At 35.2% G+C, this 15,233-nt stretch overlaps 1 protein-coding gene across 11 annotated transcripts in view; it reads right to left on the bottom strand.

Annotated features, from left to right (window-relative positions):
• SSBP2 (single stranded DNA binding protein 2) overlaps window positions 1-15,233 on the bottom strand; it is a 286,525-nt gene that overhangs the window by 72,866 nt on the left and 198,426 nt on the right. For 9 of the 11 annotated variants that reach the window (XR_012376689.1, XM_073887546.1, XM_073887511.1 and 6 more), the window contains one exon: window positions 11,524-11,613. The exons of the other annotated variants lie outside the window; for them this stretch is intronic. Coding sequence is in view for 8 of the 9 variants with exons in the window: in XM_073887546.1 (XP_073743647.1) it covers window positions 11,524-11,613 (90 nt within the window). In the remaining variant the exon portion in view is untranslated. The remainder of the gene's footprint in view (window positions 1-11,523; window positions 11,614-15,233) is intronic. 11 annotated transcript variants of the gene reach the window in all.

Below are 15,233 nucleotides of genomic sequence, written 5' to 3' on the forward strand. Positions count from 1 at the left end.
TGCCCCAGATGAGAGTATAGGAGAGATGTACTTTAATTTACCTAAATGTACCACTGGAAAAAAAGAAAGAAAGAAGAAAGAAAGAGAGAGAGAGAGGAAGGAAGGAAGGCAGGCAGGCAAGCATGCTACTTTTTTCTTATCCTTCTGATAATATGGTAGGGAAGATTCTACTGATTAAGGAATAGTCATTTCAAATTCTCAAATAGCAGTAAGAATGTTAAACAAACTGGCCTATGGTCTTGGTCTTCTAATACAAGTGACAGATTATATATATATTTACTTTCTTTAAAAATGAAACGATACTCTCATATTCACTTGGTTACTTACCTAAATACATAAAATCTATAAAGTTACACAACTCTTGTCTAAACTTTATAGAATAATCTTTCTACAGAACAGGTTTTTATAGCAATTGGTAATGCACCAAAAAGTCTGTTTTGAAACTAGAGCTTACTAATTTGACTAATGCTAGAATGTATATTAAAAAAAAAGCAAAATGAGAAAACTCAAATTGCACAAAGTGGAGTTATTTCTCCGTCTCCAATTTAAAATATTTTGATATACAAGTCTTAAATAGATATACGTACACAAAATTGATAAGACAAATTCAAATGGAAAATATATTTATGGATGTCAAGGTTAATGTGTAGAATACAAAAATGACAGAAAACGGGTAGTATTCACATTTGCAAGCACTTGAAGTAATTAATTCTATTTTACTTTTTCTTGAAAAGCATCCTACTGTTCCGATTACTCTATGCCCTGGCATTATATCTTCTACTCAAGATTATACCTGCTTGCAGGGTATAATGGATCATCCCTGGCAATAGCCTATCTGCTCTTCTTAAAGGAACCAGCCCAGCTGTTTCCTCTGTTCCTCGGCAGGAATGAACAGTTGATAGTAACCAACACTTCACTCCCAGCAACATATCTTGGCCCCCTCCAGCCACTGCCTCATCTCTTACTTTCCCTTTAGAGCAAAACTCCGAGTTGGGCACACTTATTGTCTCCAATTTCTCTCTTCCCTACTTTTATTTGGCTTCCATGCCCATCACTCCACAGAAACTGGCCCGATCAAGGCCACAAATTACATCCTTGTTAAATCCAACGGTCAACTGTCAGTCCTCAACTAATGTGAACTATCAGTAGCATTGGACACAGCTGATTATTCCTCTCCTTGAAACATTTTCTCCATGTGGCTTCCAGGATACCACAGTGCCTGGCTTTCTTCTTATCACTTGGACTGCTCTCTCTCATTCTTCTTCAGTGGTGCCTCTTCATTTCCTTGATTTCTTGACATTAGAGTGTACTAGGTCCATTGCAGAGCTTTCTGTCTCTATCAGTACTCACTATCTTGATGTTCTCATCCAGTCATATAGCTTTAAATATTATCCACATGCTAATAATTCCCAAATGACTCTGGCCCAAGTCTGAACCACAGAACTGCAGACAGATAGTTTGTTCCCTACTCAACATCTCCTGAATATCTAATAGCTGTCTTAATCTTACCAAGTTCAAAATTAAGCTTCACTAGAAGCTCCCCCTCATACCTCCTCTTGGAAGTTTGACCTACATCAGTAAATGTCAACTCCTTTCTTCCAGCTGAGTAAGTCAAAAGCCTTGCAGTCACCCTTGATTTGTCGTCTTTTTCTCTCACAACACATATCCAGACCATCACCAGTATCTGTTGGCTTGAACTTCACAATATATCTAGAATCCAACCACTTCTCACTACTCTTACTACCTTAGTCAGGCTGTAACGATCTCTTGTCAAAATTTTGCAACAACATCCAAACTGGTCTCCCTATTTCCATCTTTCCCTCCTATAGACTAATCTCAACAAGCAGCCAGAATAAGACTGTTAAAACACTCCACTCAAGGGTAAAACCCAAAATTCCTACAGTGACCTACAAAGTTCTACTTCACCTGACTTTCTATTATCTAGGACTTCATATTGAACTATTCTCCCCAGCAGACACTACACTTTAGCTACCTGGACCTTCTGTTGTCCTTGGAAAATGCCAGTCATGCTTTGAACTCAGGGGCTTTACACTTGCTTGTCCCTCAGCCTCTAACACTTTCCCCAGATAGCATGTGCTTGTTCCCTCACTTTGTTCAGGTCTTTACAAACATGACATCTTCTTGATGAGTCCTTCTCTGGCCACCCTATCTAAAACTTTGGCAATGATGCCTATTTTCCTTTTAGGTTTCATTTTCCTCCCTAGTCCTTATCACAATCTAATATATCATATTTATTTTGTTACTATCTCCCTTAATAGACTCTAAGTTCCATGTGGGCAGGGATTTCTATTTATCTTTTTTTTTTTTTTAATTCATAGGGAGCACAGGTGGCCCAAGGTCAGGGCTAGGCAACCCGCCCTAAGATGGCACCCCACCTCATAGGCCCCAGTCATATCTCCAGGAACCTGACTTTCACCAAGCTACATGCCTACAGGCTTACTTCTTCAACCTTCACCCCCTACCCCACCCACCTCCTTCCGTTGCAGTAAATGTTTGTTGTTGTATGTCATCAGCAATATTTGCCAATGGTTCTCAAATTTTAGTTTGTAAGACTCATCTGTTAAAAACAAAACAAAATGACGACAACAAAAACACAAAAGATTTCTGCCTCACTCCCTATCCCAAGAATTGTGACATACTGGAAGTTGGTTGACGCCCAGGACTCTCATGTCAGTACTGCACAAAACAAACTTGGAGGAACATTGTTCTTAGTCTTTACCATTTAGATTTCTTAGAAGCTATCTAGTGGTGGGCAAATTATGGCTCACCCACTAAGTGTGGCCTACCATTTGCTTTTGTAGATAAAGTTTCCCTGGAAGAGTTTTGCTGCATAGTGTCTGAGGCTGCTTTTACACTACAAGGACACCACAACAACAGAGTCGAGTAGTTGTAACTTCAAAGCTTCCAAAGCCTAAAATATTTACTATCTGGCTTTTTACAGAAAAAGTTTGTCAACTCCTCATATAGATACAAGATACATTATTTCTGAACACCACCTAGTGATAAGCTATCTTTTTAAAAAAGCTGAAGACGGGGTGCCTGGGTGGCTCAGGGGGTTAAAATTCTGCCTTCAGCTAAGGTCATGATCCCAGAGTCCTGGGATCGAGTTCCACATCAGGCTCCCTGCTTAGCAGGGAGTCTGCTTCTCCCTCTCTCTCTCTGCAGCTCCCCCTGCTTGTGCTCTCCCTCTGTCAAATAAATAAAAAAAATAAATAAAAAAAAAAAAAGCTGAAGATATCCTAATGTATACTTGACAAATCTATCCCACCCATATAGGGCATTTGTAATATACGTAATAACCCATCCTTATCTTTATTCTTTTTTTTTAAGTTTTTTATTTATTTAAGTAATCTCTACACCCAACCTGGGGTTTGAACTCATGACCCCGAGATCAAGAGTAGCATGTTCCACCAGCTCAGCCAGCCAATGCCCCACTCATTCTCATCTTTAATTCCCCAAAGAATGGTGACCATTTTGTTTCTGTAACCAACATTATAAAACTAAAATTGTTATAAATTGCCTTTGTATATTTGCAATTTTCTATACATTCCCCCCCCCACCAAGTAGCTATAATAAAATAAGAATTTTATTATTAAGCACTTGGGAAGAATTTTCAAAATAAGATCTTTTCAAAAGAAACTGTAATTTCAAATAGCTGAAAAATAGATAAACCCTTATCACAGGTTTAATTTTAAAATATGATATTTTATTGCTTCATACTAAATATCCTAATACCTTTAGCTAGCAGAAGTAGCATTAAAGTAAAAGGAAAACCAATATTGGTCTAGGGTGGCCAAGTTAACTTTTTCTGAAATATTCATTTTGATAAATAAACAAATAAAGTAGGGTTTTCTAACAGAAAATTATTTCATTCCATGCTACTGGGAAACCCATGTAAAGGCTCTGAGTCCCTGATACTCTCTTCTTTGCTCTCTGTCCATCTATTACTGCTGTAGGATCTTCAGTTGTTTGAAACTGCAATTTTTAAAAAAGCTTACTTAGTTACTCAAGCTGAGCAGTTTTAATTTGTTCTAATAGTTGAGGCCAGAAAAACTATTACCCCAACTGCAGGAAAGCATTATCAAAGCCAGCAGCTGTCAGGCACCTTTATTTATTTATTTTTTTTAGACTGCTTTTATCTTTGTAGTAGAGAAAAACTTGTTCTATTTTTGATATTTAGAATCTCTGTTCCTTAAAGATTCAAAATTACATTTTGAAGAAAATTAAACTTAATTTTTATGTCTTGAACTTTGATAAATAAGCAACCTTCCCACCTCTACTCTCTAAATCGTGGTGTATTTAATTCTGAAAAACACTTATTTTTAATGTCTGGATTTTTAAACTGACAATGTTATAGTTCGGTACGTCAAGTCTACTTGAGATTTTCAGTACCCTACTCGTTCAAACTAAGGAAAGACATACTAACTAATTTTTTGGCTTATTATCTATGTTTAGAGATGCTATCTACAACTTCCAGGGAGAGAGAAAGGAAGTTTCTTCTGGTTTAGAGTATTTCCTAAAACTAACTCTGCAAGAGCCATGTCAAGAAAGGTAAAAGGAAAGGAAAACCAATGGGAGTAGAGGCAATATGAAGATTAATAATAAAAGGGAACTGAGAAAGCATGTAGACTATTTAACTATATGTATAAATAACAGGGTAAAAAGGCTGTAACTAATTACAGAATAGTTGCATAAAAGTTTAAATAGGAATAGCAGAGCAGGGGTGCCTGGGTGGCTCACTTGTTAAGCATCCCGCTCTTGATCTCGGCTCCCATCATAATCTTAGGGTCATGAGATGGAGCCCTGCAACAGGCTCCACGCTCAGCAGGAGTCTGCTGGAGTCTCTCTCTTTCTCTCTCCCTCTCCCCCTCTACCCTTCCCACACACATGCTCTAATAAATATATAAATCTTTAAAAAAAAGGAGTAGCAGAGCTGATGAGAATACTGAGTTCTGAAGGTATCTTCAAAATGTAGGAATTATTTCCAGAAATAAATTAAATACCACCTCAAGAAACATTTAACCACAGCTTGTAAATGTTTTTCCTTTTTTTTTGTTTTTGTTTTTTCAGTTTCAAGATCATCTGATTGTTAAATTAAATAATTATTTTTTCTTATTTTTTGATTCATTTTGATTTTTTTTCTTTTAAACTATCGAGAATATTATATTACCCTGAGCTTTGTTTTTGTCTTCATTGCTTAATGAATGTCATTTATACAGAGCTTTTTCAGGTCAGTAACAACACCATGAAGAAAAGGGAAGATTTCTTTCTATTTTTTTGTTCTTCTTATTGCATGATTATTATGTCAAAGCATTAGGTCAGCTCGCTACAGTACAGTCTTGCTAAAAATAGAACCTATGGAAAATACACCCTGAATAAGTAGAGACATCTACAAACCACCACTAGATGGCAAAGCAGCTTTCCTATTGCTAACATTAGGCCTGCAAGCAACCGTGACTTACACAAACCTGCTGCAACGTGTTTTCTACAGTATCAGAGTTTCTATCCATTCAGACTTTAAAATATGGATGATCACCTCAGTCTGAAACTAAATTGCTTGGTATGCTCTATATTCCACAAATATTTATAATCTTATTGATGTCAAAGTCTTAAATTTATAAACCAACATCAATGTATTATTAGTTTTCAACAATTTCAGTTAAGAAAACTAAAGATCGAGTGAGTAGAGGACAGCAAATTTATCAAGATAAAAATCAAAACAAAATATAACCACAGTAAGAATGAACCAAAGGGTTCAAAATTAGATATTTATAAGCATAGCCCACCTTAGTTATATATTCAAAGGCATCTACTTACCACTTGTTAAAAAGATTATTTTTTTAATAAAAGATATGGATATGTTTAATTACAGTGACAAAAAACAAGACAGAGTTTTCTACTTAAAATTTTTCTAGTGGGGAAATAAAAAGTTTTCTTGTGGGAAAGACCAGAAAGGAGGGAAAAATATAGTATTTTCTCTCCTGTCAAGTTTTCTTGGTTGAAATAAAAAATGCCCGTTTCTTCAATGCAGTATAGGACATTCACAAGAGAAGCTTTCTTGTTACTCAAGTCTATAAAATTACAGAACTTCATAAGGTGACAAATAGTCTAATTTTTTTTAAACACAAAGGAAGAACTTTGTTTTATTTTATGCATTTTACTAAACCATTTTGATTGTTATACATAAGTGAGAAGAAAATCTAATTGGTTCAAGGAACACTGTTACCTATTCAATAAATTGCAAAAATCCAACTTTGCCTGTCTTTTGATAAGAATGCTATGAAAATGAATAAACAGCACATTGATGCTTTTAATATATAATTCATATTTCTTAGCATACAATGAAATTTTGCATACGATTCTAGCACAGGGACAGGAGACTCAGAGTATGGACTCAGTTTTGATTGCCTACTATGTGTATTCACACCAACCACAATAATGCATTTTCTTCCTCTAAAACTGCCAAACTAGTTAGATCAGTGGCCACTTTGCTTCCCCCTGACCCAGTAGCAAAACTTTCCAATTAAAGAAAGCTGCTCTAACATCATTCACCAGTTCCATGGTAGGTAGGTCACTTTGAGAATTTATAGGGTTTTGTATACAAATTACTCTTTTGATAAAAGACTCCAAGTAAATAAACATGTGTCTTACTTTAAATGGCTTTATTTTACTAAACTGATACCTCCTTTTGCATGACCCACTATTCCCACTGATTTTACTTAATTGGTCTACTATTCAACAACAGAAGCTCTTCCATTTCAATAAAAATGTCAAAGTTGAAGTATGAACAATGTTAGTATCTATCACAAATAGACACTAATCTAAATTTTACAATATGATCACATAGTGAGTAAAACTCAGAATTACTGAAGCCGGTGCTTTATGTGCTAATTACAAACTCTTCTTTCTTTAGTTTCATTTTTTTTTTTTTTATTATTACATTCTGATAGGCTCAATCCTTTCCTGGCCTCATTCCATTGCAGCCGACCCCAAATAAGCTTTACATTTCCTCACTAAGAACAGGAATTCAAAACTATTCTCATACTTTGGATAATTCTTGGAGGTTAATATCCCTTTTGGAATTGAGTTAGAAACTGGTGCTCAGACTTGAATTATGATTGTCTGCTGCTATTTCTACTCATATAAGTCAGCTAGCTGCTACTCTTCATTAACAACAGGCATTATGGCCAGAATTATGCTGAAGTAAAAACCAATCCCCATAGGAAACCAATGCTGATATTTAGGAAATTCTTGAGCAGACTAATCCCATCATTATATGTACCAAAAGATAATAAGATCCTATTTCTTTTTTTAAAAGTTTGATAGTATGAGTTGTTCAATATTTCAAAGAGGTATTTCTAGGGAGACTGGATAGTAAACTTGTTGAATAGGGAAAAAGAGTATTTGGGATTAGCTAGAATGGTCTCCTTGGATAAAGAGGAATGACATGTATCAAACTCAAACATATCTTTTTCTACTTTCTATCTTTCCTAACTCAGATAAAGACATTAAAACTTTCCAGAGGTCCAAAGTAAGAACCTCCCAGAATGATCCTTGATTCTTCCAACTCTTTCTTTTCTAACCCTAATTTGGTTAATCAACTAAAGCCTATCAAACAACTATGAATTGCTTCTTCCTTTCCAATCTTAATGCCAGTACTCTTCAATAGGTCCATAAAGTCTCTTCCTTGGGCTACTTACACTAGTCAACTGACTGATTCCCTCGCATCCATTCTCTTTAACGAGTTCTTTATCTTTCAAGTGTTGTGTTTTTGGAGTTCAGTTGCATAACCTCTTACTCTCTCCTTCTGTACTTTCTTGCTAGATAATTAATCTACCCCTGTGGACTCAAGGGCTCTTAATATAATGATAATCCTGCAACTTTTATCTCTAGCCTGATCAATCACTGCCTTAGGCTTCAAGCCCATGTTCACTGGTCTAAAGGATATCTCTAACTGGAGGTCCCACAGGAACTTCATCTGTCCCACCTCATTTTGTGGTCTCTATCTTGGAAAATAAAACCCCCATCTGCCCAGGTTGAGACAGAAACCAGAATACTATTGTTGAATTCTTTTACTCACACCCTGTGCATTTATTTGTCTCTTAAATCTGTTCATCTCTCTCCACACTCACTGCCACTAGTTCAGGCCATCATCAAATCTCATTTGGATCATTGTAGCAGCCTTCTAAATAGTCTCTCTACCTTCAGACCTGTCCCTCTGCAATCCTGGCTACATTAGAGTGATTTTTCTAAAAGTACAAATATTAATATGCCTCTCTCCTGCTTGAAATCCTTCAATAGCTTATTACTACCCTTAAGATCAAGTTCATTCAAACTCTTACCTGACCTACCAGCTCCTCAAGGTTCCTCTGGAGCCTCATCACCAGCCACTCTCCATTGTTTTTTTTAAATATTTAGATATTTAAATATCCTCTCCCCTCTGGGCCTTTGGAAATTCTTTTCCCTCTTCCTGGAATATTCTTTCCCTTGCTCCCTGCTTCTTTGCTTAATTCATCTTTGGATGCCAGTTTGGATTTCATTTACTATTTCGACAATACTTCCCTGACAATGACCTCCTAAGATTTGGTTTGGTGGCCTTCTGATTTGCCCTAAGAGCACACTCTACTCACTTAATACGGCCATTTTCTTTCTCTACTCTAATTGCCTCTCTCTCCTTAACCACAATGTATGTTTTTTGAGGGCCTCTATACTTATGCTTCCACTGTTCCCAGTTTCTGGAATATCATTCCCCTGCTTTTTTCCTGGAAAACTTTTTCTGAACTACTCCCAGCTTCAATTCAGGTAGACTTACCAGCTCTTCTTCTAGGTCATCACAGAACATTACACTTGATTCTGTTACAACATATAGCTTGCTACATTACAGTTACTTATTTTTAATAATGCCCTTTGGCTAAACAGTGAGTGTCAGGAAGGTACATATTAACATACTCATTTTAGATGCCTACCACAGTGCCTGGTATGTAGTAGTTCTTCATTATGTACCTACCAGAATAATTAAAACAAAGTTAACTCTGTTTCAACTACTCCTACCAAGAATTAGGCAAAAGACAGGTAAGACGAAAATGGGTCATTTTACAAAATGTGAAGATGAAAATGTATGGGTTTATACAACTTTGCTTAACCCTAGAAGTATTCAGCTTCTTTCCTGACCCACCCCTCTTTTTAAAAGTGCCATTTAGAGAGCTTCTACTAACTCTTACATGTAAATAAACCCTTTTGATTTACTCCCTAACTCTAATTCATTTGGCAAGAGAAAGAGCATGAGAGAAAAAAAAATTAAATGAGCTAAAAATATTTTATGAATAATGATCAATTATGAATTTTAAAAGGTCAATTCTACGGCAGAAGTCCAGAAAGCCTTGATTTGAATCCCAACCCTGTCACTTCCTGACTTTGTGCAAACCACTTATCTCTCAAGCCTTCGTTTTTCCATCTGTGCAGTAAGAACTGTAGTAATACATGCATCGTACCTAGGGTTATTGTTGGAATTAAGACTTTATATATGTGAAACATTTAGAACAAAGCATGACATAGAGTAGCAGTTAATAAGTGTTAGCTATTATTATTATCTTAAATCGAGATTGTTTAATTAATAAGAGTTACAGTATGTTGCTAGATTATAGGAAAGGACCCTCAAGATAGAATATGAGTTCTAAAAGACTTCTGAATACTCTAGACCAGTTGGGTATTAATATAGAGTAGTGATACGAATAAGCATGTCCTAAAGGACTTTACATTTCAGAGTTGGTACTAGGTTCTAATTAAGACCTTTGTGTTTAATTGCTGTAACTCTGGAAGATTTTATTTCTCTATTTTCACATTTATAAGTACTCTGATCTACCCTGTAATGATGGTATGGATTAACTAACAAGTGACTGTCAAGGACTTTGAAAATACAAAAACACTAAAATGACAAATCAGTGTAAGTACCTATGTAATTCACTAACAATATAGCATACTACATTAATTCCCATAATGCCTTCTAATTCTAGTTCTTAACTCCTAAGTTCTTGTTAATTTTCTTAAAGGATGTTATAAAATTTACTATGTAGTAAAAAAAAAATAAACTTCAGAATCTGTATTAGTTTGGGTTAGGAAACTGTCAGAATTAAATGTAGATCCAATAAAATTTAAAAGCGATGTATTATAGGCAAGGATGCAGAGAAAGGGGAACACTTCTACACTGTTGGTGGGAATGCAAGCTGGTGCAGCCACTCTGGAAAACAGTATGGAGGTTCCTCAAAAAATTGAAAATAGAGCTATCCTACGACCCAGCAATTGTAATACTGGGTATTTACCCCAAAGATACAAATGTAGTGATCTGAAGGGGCACATGCACCGCAATGTTTACAGTAGCAATGTCCACAATACAAAAACTACAGAAAGAGCCTAGATGTCCATCAACAGATGAATGGATAAAGATGTGGTATATATACACACACACACAATGGAATATTATGCAGCCATCAGAAAATGAAATCTTGCCATTTGCAACGACGTGGATAGAACTAGAGGGTATTATGCTAAGCGAAATAAGTCAATCAGAGAAAGACAATTACCATATAATCTCACTGATATGAAGAATTTGAGAAACAAGACAGAGGATCACAGGGGAAGGGAGGGAAAAATGAAACAAGACGAAACCAGAGAGGGAGACAAACCATAAAAGACTCTTAATCTCAGGAAACAAACTAAGGGTTGCTGGAGTAGAGGGGGGTGGGAGGGATAGGGTGGCTGGGTGATGGACATTGGGTAGGATATGTACTATGTTGAGTGCTGTGAATTTTGAAAGATTGATCACAGACCTATACCCCTGAAACAAATAATACATTATACGTTAATAAAAAAATTTTTAAAAAGTGATGTAATTCTAAAATCATTATCATCGTTGCTAAAATAAATGGTCTTGTTGAGATTTTAAAATATCAGCATATGTATTTTAAAATCCGATTTTAAAATGTCATGTAATAATATTAGTAACAATTCCAGCTTAAAAGCCAAAGAGATGATTATCAAAATATTTTTGATAAAGCCTATCATTCTGATAAATGAAAAGGTTATGATTTAGCCATATTTTAAAAGTACAGCCAAATCTTGATTATCTTTGGTCCGTGGAGATCTGGACAGCTGGGGTAGTTAAAATCCATCTATCATTTCAGAACTTCATCTTTAGCCTCTCCTCCCACCACATCTTTACCACAGTTAACTTAGTGGGCCAGTTTGCATTTCCACTCCCTTTTTTTCTTACTTGAACAAGGAAATGGCAAAATAAATACATGAATAAAAATTTGACAACAAATAAGACATAGGAAGGAAGGGCTAATCTATACACTAGATAACCCGTCTCTGAGTATCAAGAGTTGGCTGCACACATTGTTTACCTTAAGAATTAAAACAGCCTCATTCTCCTTCATGTCTTTAAATAAAACCAAACAGGAGCTCCTATGCCTTAACATCCCTAGTCAGCGTTTCTCTGAGTACCTGAAAGAACCCTGGTGGTACAGGACCTACTGGCATGCCATCTCCTGGGGGAACGTTTCCTAGCACTGGGCTGGGAGCTGCTGCAGCGCTCTGCAAAGAATAAAGGAGAAACAAACCTACATCATTACAGCGAAGGCACAAAACCAAAGACTAACGATCACAGACTGTAGGAAGGGGAGCTTTTCATTCCCAGGAATAACTATTGGTAATTTCCCCCACTCTAGAGGTAAACTAAGGTACAGCAGTTAGTTTTGTATATGACTAAGTTATTTGGTTTAAACAAGTCTTTTAAAACTGTTTGAATCATAGGATTTTAATAAGATGGTATATTTGAATGATATATAAAAGGCAAATAATAACACGACAAAAAGATAAAAGTTTAAGTAAATGCTTTATTGAAGGCACAGGCATCTGAAATGGTAACATCAATAACAAATATGTATATATGTAGGTAATAAGTTTGAAAACGGTGGGTACAAAAGTTGGAAAAAAGAACTCTTTTTTTAGATTATGCTTTTCTGTGTCGTAAACAAGAACAATTAATTTTCTGCCTATAGGTGGTAACACATTATTCAATTTCTGATATATTACAACCGGAAGCCAAAATATAATTGATAGCAAAAACAGGGTGGTGAGGATGAAAAAGTAATTAGGAGACTGGATAAAAGAATTAGATTTAGAGAGATTAGTTTCATATAAACAGATTATGAAAGAAACAGATTGAAAAACTCAGTCTATTTCACTTACAAATTATTTTATGGAACCCTAGAGCTTCATGAAATAGGAGTACTAAAAATTTTGAGTTAGACTCTTTGTAATCAAATCGAGGTTTTAGATTTAATTATTACATACAACAGTAATACATATCACTCACTATTCCACAACCATGGGTTTCATTTCATCCTTCTACCTAGTTACATATTATAAATACTAAGAACAGTCATAAAGGGACCAGAAATGTGCTGAAGAAAGATCAGTATGAATACAACAGTTCTGCTATGAAAAGAACACAAAACAAATACTGGATCTAGTATATCTGTTGCACTGTCCTTGTCCATATATCAGTGTATTCATTCATACATTAATATTCCATTAGAGAATGAAAAATCAATATATTTGTAGCCTACATTTCCTGGTATATAAATTGATAAAAATACTAAAACATGTTTATTCTATAATACTAGCAGTTTTTAATAATGAAGACCAATGATTTTAGTATTTCCTGAGGAAATCTAGATTTAAATGTGGTTATCTAAAATGTTGCTTACCAATGAATGCCAAAATTCTAAACTTCTGATAAAGCAAATAAAAGGACAAATAATATTTCTTAGATATTAAGATGAAACATTAATCTGTTATTCTATTTTATTTTATTATTATTACTTTTTTAAGTAGGCTCCACGCCCAGCATGGAGCTCAATGCAGGGCTTGGACTCACAACCCTGAGATGAAGACTTGAGCAGAGATCAAGAGTCAGACGTTTAACCAACTGAGCCACCCAGGCACCCATGTTATTCGATTTGAAGCAAAAACATGCAATTTAATTAATGTACATTAATTGAATACCTACCATTTGCCAGATATTGTCCTATTTTGCTTTATGTATCAACATTCATGTTTTTAAAAAAATGAAAGGCACATTTTTTTTTTCATTTTAACTAACCTGGTGTAAAGTTTTAACATACAGTGTTACAGTAAGAGGAAAATTTACCACCAAACATTTTTCCTCTTTTAGTTTAAATATGATTACAGGTAGATCTAGGAAAAAAGACTTGATCGAGGTCCTTTGACAGTCAATTACTGTCATGGGGAAGCTGCTCTCAGTACTAAGAGCTAAACATAGGATGTCACTATTGTTCTAATTAATTGCAGGACAGAAACTTTTTTTTAAAGATGTATTTATTTATTTGAGAGAGAGAGACAGAGAGAGTTAGAGAGCAAGAGAGAAAGAGAGCAAGAGAGAGAGAGCATAAACGGGGAGGAGAGGGAGAAAAGCAGGTTCCCTGCTGAGCAGGGAGCCCAAAGCGGGGCTCAATCCCAGGACCCTGAGATCATGACCTAAGCCGAAGGCATATGCTTATCTGACTGAGCCACCCAGGTGCCCCAATAGAAACATTTTGAGATACGTTTGTAAACCATCCTCACCTATACTTTTACAGATATGTGTACTACAACTTTGAGCAGGTTTATAAAAACAAAATAGAATTCAGTGAATTATTGCAGCTTCTTAGTATAATTCCAAGATGCTATTTCTCCCTCAATTGTAGTTGCCTAGCATGTGATGTGATAAGCACTGGGTGTTATACAAACTGATGAATTATTGAACTCTACATCTGACACGAATGTTGGCTAATTGAATTTAAATTAAAAAAATAATAAAATTAAAAACATTTCAAAGCAAAAAACAAAAATAAACAAACAAAAACCTTCTGCCTCCCCAAAGGAGAAGAAAAAGTTTGTTTGTATCTAAATTAAAATTCAACAAAAATGCTGGATCATCATTGGCTCCTTTATTTTTTTCTTTTTTGGGGACCACAGAGCTTAAAGGCATATAATATGCTAGCTTATTCTTCAAAGTTCTTCATTATATATGCTTCCTGTGGTATTTTTCATCTATTATTTAAAAGTGAAACAAAATGTATGATTCAGATAAAGATTTAAACAATTAAATCTTTAAAAATGGCTTTTGAATGTTCATTTCATGACTTCAAAATTATTGAACAAATTCAATCAAAATATATATTATCGAGAACTCTTTAACACTCTGCAACAGAGCAGTTAACACAATAGGAAAAAAAATCCTTAAAATCCTTGCCATTTGGAAATTAACATGCTAGTGTGAGAAGAAAGATAATGATAAGTTCTACGGAGAAAAAAAGAACAGGGAACAGAGAGTTCCCAATGAAGGGGGTAGGGATTATAATTTTAAATAGAATAGTCAGGAATGAATGAATAAATCATACAAACTAATGGATCACGTTATGGTGACTAACTGATTTAAATATGCCTTTTACTCTGTTGTTGAGACTGCCTCCCTACATTTCAAGAGGTACCAAATTCCTACAGTTTGAACCTATTCCCTCACAGTGGCACAAGAATTTTGTGGAAATTTTTCTTTCTTGATAATCGTACTTTGGGCAAATAGTATTCTTGAAAAGAATAGAAGTGAAAAAAAACAGAATAGAAACAGCAAACTGTTTCTTGAAAATAGAAAAGAGTTTTATAGCTAGATGATTTATGATTTAGAACATGATGATGTACTTTTCTGGTGTGATAGTAATTTCTAGCCTTGGCACAAGGACACAAAGTGAAATGAACAGAACCTTAGTAATTATCCAGTTTGTTTACCCAGTACAAAGCACTACATCAGAGCATTTCAGCCCAAACTTCACTCTGTGGACCACATTTTTGAGCTAAATCATTCATCCATTCCTCTAGGATTTATTGACAAGGGATAACTCACCCTTTATTGTACTGTGTGGACTCAAGCTTAGGGTACCATTTGGTACACTGTGTTAATCATTAACAAATACTAGTCTGATAATAAATACTCTAGAGGTACACCAAATTGCACTGCAAGCATTGTGAAAGAGTGTATTTCTCAAATCATTTAACTTGCTCATTTATATACAGTAGCAATATAAATAATATATGCTTTGAAACTGTAAGCAAAATGAGAATCAAGTTTTTGGGATTAGGGATTTATGTAG

Source organism: Callorhinus ursinus, unplaced genomic scaffold, assembly GCF_003265705.2.
Source record: "Callorhinus ursinus isolate GAN/ISIS: 27379988/994484 unplaced genomic scaffold, GSC_fseal_2.0 scaffold3, whole genome shotgun sequence".
In the NCBI taxonomy this organism is placed as follows: domain Eukaryota; kingdom Metazoa; phylum Chordata; class Mammalia; order Carnivora; family Otariidae; genus Callorhinus; species Callorhinus ursinus.